General features: G+C 36.4%; 2 protein-coding genes across 4 annotated transcripts in view; one reads left to right on the top strand and one right to left on the bottom strand.

Moving 5' to 3' along the window:
- cadm2a (cell adhesion molecule 2a) overlaps window positions 1–18,873 on the top strand; it is a 1,030,129-nt gene that overhangs the window by 543,754 nt on the left and 467,502 nt on the right. The window lies entirely within an intron of this gene.
- On the bottom strand, window positions 6,748–13,143 carry sftpba (surfactant protein Ba). Its single transcript, XM_043250651.1, has 11 exons — window positions 12,915–13,143; window positions 12,621–12,685; window positions 12,112–12,186; window positions 9,976–10,098; window positions 9,725–9,838; window positions 9,565–9,645; window positions 8,833–9,016; window positions 8,518–8,660; window positions 8,350–8,430; window positions 6,978–7,082; window positions 6,748–6,873 (listed from the first exon to the last, which is right to left on the bottom strand). The coding sequence occupies exons 1-11, from the start codon at window positions 12,964–12,966 to the stop codon at window positions 6,838–6,840; spliced, it is 1,059 nt and encodes a 352-aa protein (XP_043106586.1). The 5' UTR covers window positions 12,967–13,143; the 3' UTR covers window positions 6,748–6,837.

The following is an 18,873-nucleotide window of genomic DNA, read 5'->3' as shown; positions in this document are numbered from 1 at the left end:
GTCCATACATGTAGTCTTAAGTTAAAGGTCACATGGCTTAAAAATAGCTTGTTATTGGATACTTTAAGGGCTGCACTTTTTCCCATAAATGTCCTGAAGGGTATTTTTTTTTCCTTTTGGAAAGAAATAATAAAAATATTCTATAATATTAAATAATAAAATATTCTTTTTACTGTAAAAAAAATATATATATTTTTTGATCATACTTAGGAGGTTGGAAAGCAGGTTCAAATGAATATGAAGTCTTAAAAATATAGGACTCATTTGTCTTGCAAGTGTATAAACTTTGCGAAGTGTAGAACTGAAATAAAGGACAAAAATCCTGTTTAAAAGTGAACTTAAGTTGCATATTTCATGACCTTGGACTAATATCTATGTATTATAGGATGAGTGGATTGCTCAACAAAGCCTCATTTCTTGGTGAAGTGACAATAAAACCTTAAAGGAATAATTTCTCCAAAAAATGAAAATTCTGTCATTTACTGACATTTACCTTGAGTAGTTCCAAACCTGTATGAATTTTTGTTCTGCCGAACACAAAAGGAAGATATTTTGTATGAAGTTTTTAACCAGGCTGTTTTGGGTCACGGTTGACTTTAATAGTTTTTTTTTTGCCCATTATGGAAGTCAGTGGTGACCCAAAAAAGCCTGATTACATAAATGTGCAAACCTCACACCGTGATTGTACCCAGAAAAGTGTTGATGAAAGTGAAGTGGTGTGGGACCAAGCATGGTGACCCATACTCAGAATTTGTGCTCTGCATTTAACCAATCCAAGTGGATCCACACCTGGAGCAGTGGGCAGCCAATGCTGCACCACCCTGGGAACAGTTGGGGGTTTGGGGTCTTGCTCAGTGGTCTCCACCTTCAATACCACAACTGAGGTGAGAATGTATATTATTCACTCCCCTCACAAGACAATTCCTGCCAGACCTGAGACTCAAACCTGCGACTTCTGGTTAACAAGCCCTATGACAATACTACACAAAATATTCAAGAGATCTGAAGAGTAATTTTTAAGTCTGAAGTAAAACGGATATATTGCATTCTAGTGCAATTTTGTATCTATATTTTGACATTCATGAAAAAATCAATTTATGACATTAACAGAGAAAAACATTTTATTTTAGTTGGCTTAACTACCTTGTAATTACATTTAAATTAATCATTTGGTACAATGCACTTATTGTGTACATGTTTTTATAGATTTTTTTTTTTAAATACAGAAGCAATTACATATAATTTTTTTAATAATTTCTGTAATTACATGTACATTTACACTGTTTAACCATCCCTTAAACCTTAACCCTACCCATACCACCAAACCTGTCCTTAACCATAGCTGTATCCCACCTCAATAGCAGCAAGTGTTTATTAGCATAGTAAGTACACTGTAATTTTTTACTAGTGGCTTTAAGAAATATGGACTCAACTATTCATTACAGATATTTTTCGACTAGTTTGACTATAGGTCTCAACAGTGAAGTGTGAACTGAACCTTTAATATGCCTTACAATTATTTACCACAGTAATAGTTACAGATTAAACTTCCAAAATACAGAATCAAAAACGTTTTATGACAGCGGAGTATACTACCATGTTTAAGACCAATTGTCTGAACTATAACCACTATTTTAACCCAAACTATACTCATCACAGAAGAAATTTAGATTACTGCAGGGATTATTATAAACATCCTCAAGAATGTGCAGTTTTAATTTAAAAATGTACATTATCACTGATCAAATGTTTAATCACCTCTAAAGTAATTATTCACATACACTCAGATAGTATTGTAAATTGGCTTTTGAATGGACCTTTCTGAAGGCTTGTGCAAGCCACTGAAAAGATTGATAAAGTATAGTGAGGTCAATGATGTTGCTAGAGCAATATTTCTTTTTATTTAAATAACTGCCCCAGAGCACAGGTTTTCGTATAAAGTCTGTTCTATTTTATCTTGTTTGCTGAAGATATCATCAAAGCCTTTGACTTCTACCCTTGTTTACCCTTGGTTATGTTTCTAAAAACAAATATTACAAAAAAAATCCAGGAAAAAAGGAAAAATGCTGTGGCATTGGTCCAATAAGTCCCATCAGCCAAAGTCAATACATATTATGTTTTTGTATTAAAATTTGAACGTTGACCCCGAAGTTCATTTATATTTGATATGATAAGGCAGACTGAGATGATTATGAAAGAAGCTGTTCTCTGTGTGGATAAGTTTTAAAACTTGAATAAAGTGAGTGTAATGACTCAAGGAAGGAAAAGTAAGTTATCAAATGGTTTAGAATGATCAATTATTAATGGTTTAGAACTACGCATCATCATTTACCACACAGTATGGACAGCCGATACAGATTATTTACACACACTTATCTGACAGAAAGAAACTGCCTGTAGAAGTTACATAAATATGTGCAGAAAACTTCACTTACACCATCCCGAACATAAGCTACAGGTGATTAGAAAACTAGAATGTGCATACACATTTATACACAAGGCTTTTTGGTGCACTTATCCCACATTATTTGCTCATCCTAAAGCCATCCTAGGTGTATATGATTTTCTACTTTCATTTCACTTTACGGGTCAGTGTTCTGTGTCATTTTTGAGCACAGAAATCCTCTCAAGGAACAGCGCATGTTCTCTTTTTTCATTTTTAAAAACGTGAATAAAAAATTAGTCAACTTTATCAAGCATGTGCTATTTTGCTGAAGTCACATTACATGATTTTGCACATGAAATTGGATTTTTTTGTGAACTAAGTGAAGACAAAACTTTTAAATTCATGGCCAGGAAACTCCCCTAGACCTTATTGAGAGATTGTGGTCAATTCTCACAAGGCAGGTGGACAAATAAAAACCCACAAATTCTGACAAACTCCAAGCATTGAAGGCAAGAAGAGGCTCAGAAGTTCACTGACAGCATTCCAGGGTAAACCACAAAGGTCTTGAAAAAATTGGGTCGATACTGCAAATATAGAGTATTTGCATAAATTTAATGTGATTGTCATTAAAAGCTTTTGTCACTTATAAATTGGATTGTAATGATACTTCAGTATAGCATAATAACATCTATCTATCAGACTTTGTGAAAAGTATTTGTGTCATTCTCAAAACTTTTGGCCATGGCTGTACATAATACATTGAGCTTTTAATACACTAATACAATCTATAAAATGAAGTGTGTCCTGAAAATGAATGTTCCTTCCATAATACTTCTAAAGTGACGTTTTTAAATTTAATGTTAATGTCAAAACGAAAACTTTAGCATATTTTCCGCTGACTTGATCATTTTGTGTTGGTTCTGACTGAAAATGCTAATTCATTCTTAGCCACTAAGTGCCGCTTTTGGAATCATAAAATCTCACAAACGCTGCTTTAAATGAAATTGACTGCAGAAATTAATCATTGAACCAATCAATTGGGAGTTAAATGGGTAAAAATAAATGCATATTGTATGAAAATGAAAGTGTTTTATGACATTGCATGCATGTCAGCCTGATCAAACTTTTAAAATTTAAACCTTTCATCATAACACATAACACAGTCTGCAATTCACCGTTCAGACTTCGGAAGAATACTGCTTTAAGAGCGACGTCATTCCACCCACTTGGCATGTGTTCTAAATTAAATTGCGAATTCAGCGGCTGATTGATTTCCTTGAATGAGCTGTAAGAGCTGTGTAGACATGTCTTTCCCAGCTGCTGGGTATTCAAACACTTCACGGATTTGTTGGAGAAAGTATTCCACAGAATATCTTAATCTAACATCAGAATCCCATACCGCTGAATTCCAATTAATTGCTCTCCCAGTGAGTAGTGACATTACAAAGGCGCATTTCTTGTCCTCTGTTTCAAATTTATCCCCCTGATAATTCAGATATAATTTAACTTGATATATAAAGCCTCTGTATTGATCGCCAGACCCATCAAACTTATTGGGAAGAGCTAAGCTTACCGCCGTGCTTGAGGTGGGGGGAGGTGAGCAGATAAATTGTGTCAGATGTTCATTGACGGATTGAAGTTTGGTGAGCTGTTCCTGATAGCTTTTGAGAAGCTCGCTCTGGAAGGCAAATGCCGCTTGCAGATTGGTATCTTCCGCTGGATTGGAGGGAGGCAAAATATTCTATAAGAAGGAGGCGGAAGCCGGAGTAGAATCCATATGAGGAGTTTATTCAGAGCAAGTAATTGTAAACGTGAGACAAGCAGAGAGTGGTTAACACAGAAGGCAAACAGAGAGGCAAACAGGTTCAAGGAAAATCCAATAAGCAGTAGTCAGAAAACAGGCAATGAGTCTATACCAGGTCGTGAGTCCAACCAGGAAAACAGAACAGTAGGGCAGAGACTTGAGTCAGTGAATGTAGAAACAGGCAAGGATCATACACAAGGCAGGTAAAAAGAATCACAACAAAGAACATTTAGTAAGGCAGGTTATAAAGTCCAAAACAGGAAGTGAGCGCAGAGGGAGATGAGCCGAGGCAGTAGTCGGGTGAGGGCTCCTCTGCTGGTGTGGCTTTACACAAACTCATCTGCCAAAACTTATAGGCAATTACGTCACTTTTTGTTCATTAAGGTGAGCAACAATTAGTTCCTGCGAGTCCTCCAGGGAAGTAACCTTGATAGAAAGGCACCACCAAAAGGACTCTTTTCTCTCTCAAAAATTCAACATACGTTTGATTGACTGTTTTCGAGTGAGTGCGGAATGTCTGCCTATTGGACTCAGGGACAAGTTTATATCCTCGCAAGACTGCAGATTTAACAATGTCATAGTCTAGAGAGCTTTCTACAGTGAGACAAGGCCAATCAGTTTGCAAGGACAGGCCGGTTTTCTAAGAGGAGCTAGACTTGCAGTAGCATCAGTAAAATGGATAGGTGATTTACAAGCGCTTTCTGTGAGCCCCACCTGTCTGGAATTGAGGTCTAATGACACTAAAATCATCCTGAAACTATGACTCGGCTACATGAGTGCTGTTTCCTGCGGAAGGTTGATCAAGACATTAACCCTCTCTGCCCCGTCCGTATGTAGATGGGTCAGCTGCATTCAGATGGTCAGATCAGCTGTTTATTTGCTTTGGTGCCTGCTCTAAAGGAAGGCTCACAAAGCAAAGGCTTTCCAGATAGGTTGTTGATCTTGCTAGCTTACTCTTCTCCGGAAGACAACCCCATTTCACTAGAGGCATAGCCGAGTCATGGTCACACCTGGGCACACCCATCACCGGCTGTTCGGCCACAACTGCTCCTCATTTCTCTCTGGCTTGAAAAGGCCACAACGCATGCCAGAGGGATGAGCATGAACTCCACTCGAACCAGCCGTAATATCCATTCTCTTTTGTGTTGTAGATAGCAGCGTGTGACCGATCGGCCATCACCCCACGGCAAGGATCCACTACACCTCACGTCACCACCGGAGAATAGGAGAGCACTGCAGCACCTGGCACTTCCCTCCTGGACTTTCACCATCACCCATATCATTATTATTTCTGTTGTCAATAAATCCACCCTCCAGTGTATTTTGAGCTCTCGTTTGAAGCTCTCGTGTTTCTTGACCCCGTCACAAAAATAAATAAATAAATAATAATAAAAAAAAAAAAAATATATATATATATATATATATATATATATATATATATATATATATTACAAAAGCACTAACAGTAATAGTAAGTAAATATTATAATATTGTCTGAAATAACTTTTCTAGTAGGTTAGTGACTTCTGAGGTTGTTGGCGTGCAGGGTGAGTCAGATCAATGATCGATGGATGGAGCCGGGGGCACGTTTTTGAGATCTTGACATCTGGCCAACAAACTGGCTTAGCATGCTATTACTTAGGGAATGCATAAAAATTACTCTTTTTGAGTCTATTGAGGAAATGGCTGCGATCGTTAAGCGATCTACGGGGGAGCCTCTGACTAAGACCTGGACTAGCCCAGATGTGTCGTGAGTCTGTTCTGGCCAAACAAGATCTCCAAGCGACCCAGACTCCTAACAAATGATAAGTCGAAACTAGGAAGTATTATGGTTAATTAATGATCCAAATTTAATCACAACTAGAGGGATCAGCAGTTATATTTAAATAAATATAACTAAAATCACGAAAGATTGGAGTCAGATAAAATTACGTACAAGATCAGTACTACAATTGGAAATGCAAAAGATTAATAAATATCAGTGATTTTTAACGAGACGCAAAGAAAAGACCAAACACGCATTGACCTTCGACCAGGGCCTCTGGATTCCATTCTGCAGGAAAAGGGGGACCCTTACAATTGTATTCATGTCACCTTGCTACCTGGGAATACATTTTAAAAATTAAAAATTTGTCTTTGTTAAAATTATTTAATGAACCTGAGCTAACTATAACAATGAGCACTTGCATTTTAATTTACTAACATTAATAAAGAATACTGTGGCATTTGTCCAGTGGTCCATTAGCCTTTCATATGTGTCATTTTAGGCTGTTAATTCACAGATGCCGAGATGTTGTTAAAACTCACACAAATGCATGAACATTTTGATTCTTTTACTGGAAGAAAACACAACAAATATAAAAAAAAACAATATACAGTGTGTTTTTATCTCAAAATGTTAATGTTGACACCAGAAGTTAACTTGTATTTGATTTGTAAGACAAACTGAACATATATGATTTATGATTATGAAAGAAGCTGCCCTCTGTGTGCAAAGTTTGTAAAATGGAGTAAATGTAAAATGGAGTAAATGGAGTGTAATGACACAAAGCAACGGTAAGTTTGTTAGCAATTTTATTAGCAATTGGTTGACATTTAGCAAACAATGAGTTGACATTTACCATGTAGTTTGGACAGCAGAAAAAGATTATTCCCACACGTTCTTCTGACAGAAGGAAATTGCCTATAAGAGTTTCAGAAATATGTAACTTAAAACATTCAGAAAATAAGGTTACGAAGGTTAAAGCAAGAATTTGCACATTTAAGAAGATTTTTTTGTGCACTTACCCCACAGTTGACAGCAGTCTGGAGGTCTCTACAGCTGTAGATTGGTCCAAGGCTACAGGGGTCAGCAGCAATCTCCTTCTCACCAGAAACACACAAATGTGCCCTCTAAACAGTCAAGGGAAACAAAAAAAACTCATTACTATGGTGGTGAAGCATTGCTCTCACTTTCATATTATATTTTTCCCACTCAACTATGTCAAAATAACAAGATGTTATATAGTTTATCATCGTATTAACGTCATATTTTTCATTAATAACAAAAACATTTTTTTCGCATTAAAATTACATATTTCGTTTACACTTGACCCAGCATCGCTAGCACTTTCTTCTTCTTCTGCTCTTTCCTATCTTGTTCTTTCCTATCCTTTCCTTTAATAAAAAAAAAAAGCCTCGTGTCTGTGTTAGGTAAGCCAAGACCCCACTCAGAGCAGTTACGCACTGCTGCCCTTTTGTTGATATAAATTGCTTCTATTGCCTACCTCATTTGTACATCGCTTTGGATAAAAGCGTCTGCTAAATGACTACATAAACAGACAGAACATAAACCACATAGGTAACCTCGACGATCGGACAAACGTGAACTCAAAACACAGGACTTAAATACACAAGGTAAATCACTAAATTAACAAGACACGGATGAAGACAATAATACGATTAACACGAACTAAAAGGCAGGGCACACATAGCACATGGTACGAGACAAACACAATAATAAAGAGTCTTGACAGACGTGACAATTTGGAACATTGGGATCACTAGAAGAGGGCTTAATGAACTCATTATTGTGAAAACAGTCTTTGACTGAATCACTCTTGTAAAATAAGTATCATTGTATAGTTCATTTATAGAGTACTATTCAGTACCAGGGCTGTCCAAACTCAGTCCTGGAGGGACAGTGTCCTGCAGAGTTGAGCTCCAGCCCTAATTAAACACACCTGAAAGCAAGGTCTTACTAGGCATACTAGAGGCTTTCTTGCAAGTGTTTTGAAGACTTTTTTTATTAACAAAAGTACAAAATAATAAAGTGTCCAGGGGAAAGGGTGTCCAAAATAAACGGGGGAACTGGTATCTTCACCGTGCTGCAGGGGGAGTGCAGGTAGGGCAGTGTTCCAGGGGGAAGGGTCCAGGTAAGGGCCGGAATCCAGCGGCCGCACGCGCTCCCCTCTCTGGTCCTGGGCGCGAGGGGCGGCGGCTTCTTTGCTTCTTCCGAACGACAGTCAGAATGGATAAACAGCCCGGCATTCGATCCACTTCAGGTGTGCCTCGTCACACACATGCAGCTAGACTTGTCCAATACCACGCCCACTCCCGTCGGGAGCCTCAAAGGGAGAGGCAGCCGACTCATCACATTATAAAAATCCAGTACTTTTACCTTACAAATGTCCAGTAACTCCTGCTGTTGGCTCAGAAACACACGGAGCTGGTTCCCATGACGCTGCACATAGGTCTCACACTAGATAAGATGTAGAAATTATAGTCAACTTACAAATTAATGGCACTCTTAAAGTTATACATTTAAAGGAGGAAATAGATGTCTAACCTTTGGCATGGCACTGGGGTGCAGCTGGCAGACGGTGTCCAAGAATGAAGCAGCCTGGAGCTCAGTGACATTGGGGCCCAGATAAACATGAGCCAGAACTCCCAATGTGAGACAAGATTCACAATCAGAAAAAGGCACAGAAGCTGTTCAATAAAGAAAGTAGGATAAAGAAATAGTATGGGATGTAAAAAACATTTTCATAGGGAGAAAATAAAACTAAAATAATTCATATTTTTAGGTATTATGCCTGTAATAGTGTTACAGAAGTGTTAAGTCAATGCAAAAAAAAATGTAATCTGAAATTTGAGCTCTAACCATTGATGGGATGCTCCCATATTTCACAAAAATGAAGCAGAGTGCATATGAAGTTAGGAGAAGTATTGTTCAGTAGCATTTCAACCAACAGTTGAACGTATTTTTCAACCATTTTATTGCACTGTGGTTGAACCGGAAGGGGAAATTCTCTGCACAAACTCTCCAGCAGCACAGTTACGATGTTCTGTAGGAAATCACAAAACACTAGTTTAATGTAAAACTTATAAGAATCCAGGTCTGTCTATGTTACGACTCCTTCATTGTACAGTATGCATACGTGAAATATTCAGTTGCTGTTCTACATTTGAAAAAGTGCGTGTTGTGTGGGGTATGTATCCCACAAGTAAATGTGCTTGATTTGGCCTTTTATTTCCATTGTGAAATAAAATAACATCTGATTACAACATCTGTTTTGACAAATCATCTAAAACATTTGACCAGACTATACCAAAACATAAGAGTTTTTGTAAACAAAACTGAATTAATGCAAAATAATCTTTATTTTATAGATGTTTAAATTGTGCGACAGTGTAGTATACTAAAACAGAAATAAGTGTGCTTTAGCATACATGTAAAAAGAGTAGTTATTATGGAAATAATTCCTTTACTTAAGTGCAATTTAAATATTTTCACCCATTTCAACTTAATGTTCAGTTGTTGCCTTAAATTTGTAAATAATTTTAACAATAATTTGTACTAATAATACAGCGCATGTGTAATGTGCAATTTTACCTGAGCCCTCTCTCTGGGAAACAGATACCCAAGTGAGCTCACGACATATGTGCAAACAGAGCACTGAATGGATGTCTCCATCTGTGTTAGAGAGCAGAGAAACCTAGTCAGCTGTGCAGAACATGCAAACTACATCTAAATAATGCCCTCTAAGTGTTACCTTCATAGTTGGCACTGGTGCCGTTTTTGAAATGTGATTAAGCAACAGAGCTCTAATCTTGGCACTGTCACGTCCTCCACACATTCCTAGAATTGTACAGATGTCACCAGGTTGCTGAAGTGAAAGTTTAAAGCCAAGGGATTAGCATTAAAATAAACAGCAGTGGTTTGCAACCAAATATGAGTCTCAACAATACAATGTCCTTTAGATCGAATGTATGTTTTATTCTGACTATATATATCATAACATACCATTATGCTGGTAATGAAGGTGATAGCCAGTGGAAGCATCTTTTCCACCTCGGTGTGGCAGATTTGAGTGATTTGGAGAGGCAACTTATCACACATTTGGTCAAGAGCGGCAGTTAATTTGGTCTAAAGGAAATGACATGAATGATTGCACTGACATTACATAAAAAACGTATTTACAGTGTTTCCAAATATTATTTAGACATATTCTTAAAGTATGAATGTTATAGTAACACCTGAAGGGGTATGCATAAGACTGACATGACACCTTCATAATCATGACATGACATACGTCATGAATATGAAGGAGGTTTAATGCATGTTTATGACAACTGTTATTATCTTTGCAATAAAATTGACATAACTGAGCGAATGACACTTATCAGTTATCAAAAACATGCATAAAGCTTCCATATTCACGTTATGCTTATGAAGATGTCATGTCAGTCTTATGCACACCACTTCAAGGAAAGTGCTATACCTGTGTGAGGTTAAAAATAAATTCATTAAAATGTGAAAAAAAAAGCCAAGACACCAGTTGGTTGACAGTCATTGTAACAATGTTCTGAGAAAAGCTTGTGCAATATTTGTTTACAGATGCTAGGTGGTTTGATTTTTTCTGTTGGGCTTGTATAGTAGGTGTGTCTGAATGGATTTTTTCTAGGTTCACTACAACTACAAGCTCAATCAACAACATTTGTAACATGATGTTAATTATTACCAAAAAAAAAAACAAACAAAAAACATTCTGCTTGCCTCTCATATTCTTAAATAATAACTTATAAGTATACCATACCACCAAACCTGTCCCTAACCTTAACCGTATCTCACCTCATTAATAGCAGAAGTGTTTTGCAATACAATATGAACGCAATACGTACATTGCACTTGTTTTTGAAGTACATAGTATTTAAGGCCACTTAATATAAAGTGGGACAATAAATATAGAATTACTCCTACTTTTACAAAATCAGTAAAATAGGTATGTTTTCTCATGGGAATGGATTAAAAAAATTGCTTATGGACCTTTTCTGTGTAGAATTATGTCCATGACAATGACAATGCAACACAATCGCTCTAAAAATTATATGAACAATGAAAGTTTAAGAAACATAAGTTTTAAGATTTTATTTATTTTTTTAAGAAAAGTATTATTTGTGATTGTTAACAAGTTCTGTCCATAGAGTTTAGAACTATTCTAACTAAAGGAATAAGAGGAAAAAGTATTATGTCATTGTATATAAAGTTAATTGTAGGTAAGGTAGATGTGCTAATATAGAGTCTGGACCATACCTGTGATTGGTAAAATGGACAGGTAAGAAACACAGACCAGATTCATCAGGTTTATAAGTGGAAAGTTCAAAAAGTGACACCATGAAAAGATTTGAAACAATACATTTTTGCTTTTACTACTTAACTTCCTTAAGTCTTAACTCTGCTGAAAACCATGCAAATCTTATGAAAAAGAAGCTGCAATCATTTTATGTAAATCTGAAACACTGTACCTCAGACATCATGGGATCATGCATTATTATTCATTATAACATCTGTGTGTGTGCGCACCTGGGATTTATCACTTTATGGGGACCAAATGTCCTAAAATGACAGGAATACCAGCATCTTAACCTTGTACTTCCGTAAGGTATAGAATTGGTGTAGGACAATAACACATATAGTTTATACAGTATAAAAACCATTACGCCTATGGAGAGTCGCCATAAAACATGGAAACACAACATCTGTGTGTGTGATATAAAGACACAAATTTGTCCAATGACACAATCTGTATTGTTAAAAGCGCTATATAAAGTAATTGATTGATATAAATGACATGGGTTTGACATGTATTACAAATAAAAGGTGACTTATGAGGACATTATCCCATGTCCCCATTTTTCATAACTTTTTTTAAATCCTTAAAGACGGTTTAAAACAATAAAAAATAAAGTTTCCTGTAAGGGGTAGGGTGTGGGGTTGGTGAAATAGTACATACCGTTTGTGCAGTGAAAACATCCTATGGAATGTCACCACAATTTAAAAATAAATAAATAAAATGTTTGAGAGAGAAAGAGAGAGAGAGAGAGAGAGAGAGAGAGAGAGAGAGAGAGAGAGAGAGAGAGAGAGAGAGAGCGATCCTACCTGGAAGTCTTCATTGGAAAGGAGGTCCTTTAGAAGCTCAAAAATCTTACTGCAGTCCTGGCACATGTCACCTGTCTACAGAATACAATACATTATAGAATAGCCTATAGCTTTCATTGCTTTATATGTGTGTTTTATCTTATCAAAAGTTTAATCTTAAAGGTGTAGAAATTAAGAGAAGTGAGACTTGTGGGACTCCTAAAAGTATGTGGTTAGTGTATTTCAGGTGCTGTGTGAAGGGCTTCGAGGATATGAAAATGACAATTTCTATTTTCTTTAACAATCTACTGCATCTGTCTAGAAATAAGAATAATTCTGCATTTGCAATTTGCGTAAATGACAATTTAGCATTATTATTTTCCTTAGCCAGGAGGTCATTTTTTAAGAAACAAAACGAAAGCAAATGACTCCCAATTCAGCTGGTTTGAAATGTAGACTTGCAGGATCTTTTTGTATGTAACGAACAAAATAAAACAACACACCAGGCATTTAACGTTCTTAAAACTCACCGCAGTGACATCCACACCCATCAGGACATTCATCACGCCAGTTGTATCAACAGAGCGTGTGTTGACTGTTAAAAACAAAATCACGTTTTTAAGATGAAAATGGAAGTATAGCATGACAATACAACTGAGAAATGTGTATAGATTGAAAACATTTTATACATTACAAATTCCAAAAAAAAAACGTTTGGGTTTGGTAAAAAAATCTTCTTAATATACCAATAATATTGGATTACTTGTCACACAACATCCACATCAAACTATAATTCTACATTTATATATATATATAACATTTACCTGAGCCCAGAAGAGCAGTGAAAAAGAAAAACTCCAGTCTAAAGGCAGTCATGTCTTCAATCACCAAAGGTTGCAGAACCAATGCAAAATGTTTTATTTTGGCCCTGCATGAAGCAACTGGAAAGTTCAGCTTAAACAGGAACTACCCTTTATATATGACACCTCAAAAGCACCGGTGAGGCACGATAACATAGAGCTCTCACTTTGCAAATGACAAAGCTGTAGACCTACTGAACAAATAATGTTGCTTAATAAATGCAAATACAGCCAAGCCAAGCCAATATTTGTCATGTTTCTAGATTTGTAAGTCTTTCTTAGGCATGCAGTGCCAGTTAAAAAAAAAAAAAAAAAAAAAAGTATAGTCAGGTTAATTCAAGTCAATCAAACACATGGCAGCCAATAAAACAGGGAAAAAAAACCTTATAGACTTGCTCTTTTGACCTGAGCAACTAACAATTTTTATGAGAATGTTGTTAGCCAAAAAGTTAATGGTAGGCATGACTTACTATGGAAAAGTCAATGCCTCCCATCAACAGTTTAATACATTTTTAAAATATATTCTTAAGAAAGAAACAAAGGTTTGGAACAATTTGTGGGTGAAAAAGTGATTGTTTTTTTTCATTATACTTTCAAGATTATTTAAAGAACGTAAAATAAAGAAAAACATTTATTTGATTTATTTGTAACATACTGTAAATATCTTTACTGTCACTTACTGTCATATAAATTCAATGCATCCTTGCAGAAAACAAGTATTTATTTTCTCCTAAATGAATGAATGGATAGAATCTTACTGACTGTAAACTTTTCAATGCTGATTCTACATATCAACAAAGCATTTCTCTGCTTCAAATGTAATGCCTCAGACTCCTGAGGGGAACCCATTTGGCCAGCAGGGGGAATATTAGGCTTACTATATGCTCCAGTGTTTCTAAAGAAACACGCAAGCTTGAAATTGAAACCTTTAGGAAAGTTACTGCAACATACCACCTAGCGGATCTTAATGTCATGCAGCAGGATGCCCAAAGCTGCTCCTGGAGAGCCACTGTCCTGCAGTGTACCCTTGAACCTGATAATCAAGATTCTTCAGACTCCTTAGGCAATTGTCAAGCGAGTGTGTACAATAAGCTTATTTAAAAAGTCGTATGCTCTGGATGCTTATCCTTTTTCACTCCAGATTTAAACTCATGCCTCACCTTTTATGCTTTCTCTTTCCTCTCTTCTGTCTCTGACCTGAATGTCCTGACTATCCACACATGCTTCTGCTTTTTTATGCAAGTAAATGATAAAATAATCAGTATGTTCGTTTCTTTTGTGAATACGAGTAGAATTAGCAATGTGAGTATTTGAAAGGTTCAAGGTTTCTTACTTTATCACATTCAACATTTCGCCACCGTAAAAAGAAAAACTGTATTTTCTGAGAATGCAACAATAAAACAAATACATGTGCTAATGAAAATCTGTTAGTAATTTAAGTTAAAAATGTGAATGTCAAAAGCCTTACTTGAGGTTTCATAATAAGGAAGTCCTCTTTTGTGGTGTGACCACAATCACCTGGGTCATATTGCATGGGCCAAAACTGTTGTATAATTTAAAGAAATAGTATCCCGTTAATTAAAGCTATTGTTATGCTCTAAAAATCTAAATGGTTCAAAGTGAAATGTCCAGAGATAAAACACGTTTAACACGTAACCATGACACATTTGTATTAGGTTGGTACAGGTACACATTACGGCGTTTTTATAATTCTGTTTGAGGTACATTTTGCAGCCATTCAGAATTCAAATATCCAGTGAGTGTTGCTAAAGATGAATGCTCTATCATGCTGGAAATATCCCCTACACCAAACCCAAACCTAAACCTACCCGATAGTGCAAAAGTAATGTAAAAAATGTATTCCCTGATGCAGCCATGCTATTTTAACTTGGGCTTATTTGAGCGGTTTTGTCAAACCATTTTACACATTATTCAAACCAGAGCTTTTGTCACCACTTAAGTGCAACAATGTATCACTTAAGTGAGTAAACCTATACTGAGCTGGAAAACTCATACATATTAAGCTGTATATGTGATGACAATGATCTACAACTAATTGTGTGAAATTAGCCTTTATTTATTAAAAAAAATCAACCTGTAAATCATACTTTTGTGTGAAAAGGAATAAAAGTTATGGGAGTTGTACTGCCTCTAGTGTTCATTTCAACTGGAAACTGTAGTGATTCATATGTATAGGTACGTTTTTTTCTGTTTTGCAGAAATGTATGAAGAGCCATGTATTTCCAGTGAGCCTAGGTTAAAATTAATAGTAATAGTTTCTACAGCATTTTTTTTTTCCTGGTAGTTAGACAGATTTGTTGCCCACTTATCAGATTGATGAATTTTACTGCATCACAAAACAGTAACGGTTGTTTCCACTTTACTAACTATGAATTTGTGCAACTGCGGTTTTCTTAAGAAACACATTGTTTCACAAATGGGACTTATATAAAGGCCATTGTTTTCCTACATTGTTGGTTAGCTTTCAAAGCTCTGACATTATACATATAAACAATATAAACAATATAAAACGTGACTGAGATATTCTTTCAGACTTTCTTGGGCATTTCCTTATTCTAGGCCACTTGCGGGCCGTCGCGTCCAGACCCAGGGGAGCTGTGAGGCAAAGAGGTTGACCTCTGCTGCATAAAATTTCTCCCAAATTGGACTCACTTCTTCGGGGGGGAGTTTCCATGCCCCATGTGTCACAGCTTGTCTGGACAGCATGTATGCTCCCACATTCATATGCCCAGGAATGTAAATCGCCCTGAGGGACAAGAACTTGTCCTGTGCCCAAAGCAGAACCTGCTGCGCTAGCTCGTTCAAGCGGCGAGAACGCAGTCTGGCCTGGCGATTTATGTAAGAGACTACGAAGTGTTGTCCACCCGCTCTAGGACATGGTAGCCTCTCAACTGCTGGAGGAAATATTTCAGGGCCTTAAACAGAGCCATCATCTCGAGGCAACTGATGAGCCACATGAGAAGGTGACCTCTCCAGATCCCCTAGGCTGGACGGACGTCTAAGACAGCTCCCCAGCCCGTGAGGGAAGCGCCTGTCGTTAGCATCTTGCGACGACAGCACGGACCTAGAGTGGGAACCAAAGTCAGAAACCGAGGTCTTGGTCTGTGGCTGGGAGCAGCTCTAAAATCACCTCTTCATCGATGGACCTTTAGCAGGTCAGCCTGGTACGCCTGCATAACCTTTCGCTCACACGGCGGTGGGCAACGTCTATCATCTGCCGTGACTTTTTTTTTTTTTTTTTTTAAAAGAAGACTTTACTTTTAAACGCTTTTTTTTTCTTTCTTTCCTCTTTTATTTCACGCTTTGCCTTTACGCACACACACGCACACAAATGCGGTCATTGAAGACAAAAGAGGATGTTTCCGTCTCATGCTTATTTATAAGCGTGTAATGAAGTGACATCACCTAACCAAGGTTATATTAGCCACACTTTGACATGACACACATGCTTCCACAACTGGTCGAACAAAAGACGTTCTCATGAGCACTTTTGAGTGCAGCATCGAGAGTAGCTTTTGAAAGGGAACTGGTCTACCTAAAGTCTGCTAAACTGGAGGTACTAATTATGTATTTAATGTACTATGTGGAATAAGTGCTTCAGTAGTGACTAAAGATTTACTGAAGTATCGTGCTAAAGTTGAACTAAGTACACTTTAATTTGTATATTCTCTGTAATATCAGTCTTTAAAATGCAATCAGTATTGTCATAAAAACACACTGTAGGCATAATATTAAGAAATGTGAATTGTGCAATTGTCACGGTGTGGTTTAGCGTGAAGGAGCACTCAACGAAAATAAACTTAAACCGTTTTAATCCTCTTCAAACGGACAAAACAATAAATATGCATGCAGGCAGAACAAACCACGCGTATTAACCTCGGCGATCGGACCAACTGAATACAAACACACAGGACTTAAATACACAAGGAAAATCACTAAATTAACTAGACACAGGTGAAGACAATGATACAATTAACAGGAACGGAAGGAGAGCACGGCGCACGTGGCACAGGACAAAAACGACAACAAAAGAGTCCAAAGACGTGACAGCAATACAGAAATACTCCAAATCAATTTGTAATTATAATTTTAAATCAGTTATATGTCAGTAAATATGGTTGGAGCAGCCTATACCTAGTATTTTATATAAATTATGGCATAGCGGCACTAAGGCCTTTATAGTACAGTACAGATTTAAGCTGCTCATTTACAAAAGGCTGTAAAGGTTTATTTTGCCATATAATGTGTCATGTATTTACACAAAGGAAACAATAAGTCAGTAAAATCACACTTTGACCGTGGCAGCACTAGCCTAGATGAGAAGCTTGCATCTAATATCTTTTATGGATGTTTTGCACAACAGACAGTTTATGGCTAAAGCAAGCTGGGAATACATGCTGCAACTTTTGTAATAATCAACTGTCTGTAATCATTCAGTGACCTGCAGTAAACGTTTCTTGTAACCTAATTAGTGGTTAGTTATTAGTGATTTATTGTCGCAAAGAAATAAAATGGTCACAGTTTACTGTAACCTATAGCAGGTGTTGAGTGCTGGAGACCTGGCAAAGTTCAGCTCCAACCCCAAAATCACCTGAATCAGCTAATAGACAGACTGTGGTGATGCATTATTAGCACAAATCTAGCAGCTGTTTTTGTTTTTAAAAATAACACCAAAGTTTGCTTTTCTATCATGGCATTAAATAACACTAATCTAGCTATTTTTGTTGCGTGAATGCTTTTAATAAAACTTCTGAAAGAGTGTCTACTGACCAGTGCAGTCAGTCTCCCAATTTTTTTCCCTCTTTCGGGGAAGTAAAAGAAATGCTGTCATGGATTTTTTTTCTTTTGCTTTTGAGGCTTACATATGGATTCCATATGTGTCTCTACATAACTGCTAAAATAACAGACAATAACAGGATAGCTAAATAAATATATAATGATAATAAAAATGTATTATTATTATTGACTATATATTATTACTGAATTATTATTTAAGGAAATTGTTACGATATTTTTGAAAATTTCAAACCAGTAACCAAATGAGATAGATGAAATGGATTATTTGAATAAACACAAAAGTGTCCAACGTTATCAATGTTGTAACATGCTCGTTGTATCTGCTTAACTGAATATAACTGAATATATTATTTCATATCTCTATATTAATGAGTGACAAACTCATCTCTGACAGATAACTGAATGTAACATTCACCAGCATACAATACGTATTGTTAAAAGCACTACACAAATAAACTTCAGATGATTGCTATGAATAAAACTTCAAGTGAAAAAAAGAAAATTAGAGCAAAAATGCCATGAAAAATTAGGAATTTAATTGAGATTATGCAAATGTAGAAACACTATGTTGCAGTACTGCATGAAAATTATTATTATTACTGCATGAATTAATTATTTAGCATCCCATTTGCACAAAAGAGACATTGATGTCAGACTGTATATCTAAAAGATATCCACAAAACATTTATTTTTAAGATTTACTTTGTTGCTTAAATGAAGATAATCATCTAAATTTATTAAAGTGACCACTCTGATCACGGTTTTAGATTTTTTTTAAAACCTAACCACCTTTGTTCCTGGTCCTACATTAAACCAAGGTAATGATTTCTTGGTAAGAAGTTGAAGTCAACATTCGACATTTCAACACGAAGGCTGTTGGGTAATAAAAAGTGTTCCTCCTTCCTCATGCTTCCCCTGAGACTCAATTCTAAAACCCAGAAGTTCAAGATGAAAATACTGAATTGTTTGTCTTTAAGGTGTATAATGCTTTGTTCCTTGACTTTTCATTGGAATCCGGACTTTGTTATGATGAGGTTTCTTATTGTAATAGTATTTCCGGCATTAGAATACTAACTTTTCCAACTATTAACTCTCAAAAATGAAT

This window comes from Puntigrus tetrazona, chromosome 10 (genome assembly GCF_018831695.1).
Source record: "Puntigrus tetrazona isolate hp1 chromosome 10, ASM1883169v1, whole genome shotgun sequence".
Classification (NCBI taxonomy): Eukaryota; Metazoa; Chordata; class Actinopteri; order Cypriniformes; family Cyprinidae; genus Puntigrus; species Puntigrus tetrazona.
Note: the sequence above shows the minus strand (reverse complement) of the source record. Positions and strands in the feature narration are given on the sequence as shown.

Coding starts and splice junctions, on each gene's coding strand:
- sftpba (XM_043250651.1), bottom strand. CDS start 12,966: ATGACTGCCTTTAGACTGGAGTTTTTCTTTTTCACTGCTCTTCTGGGC. Junction 9,646..9,724: donor CACCAGTGCCAACTATGAAG/GTAACACTTAGA, acceptor TCTCTAACACAG/ATGGAGACATCCATTCAGTG. Junction 8,661..8,832: donor ATGGGAGCATCCCATCAATG/GTTAGAGCTCAA, acceptor TTTATTGAACAG/CTTCTGTGCCTTTTTCTGAT.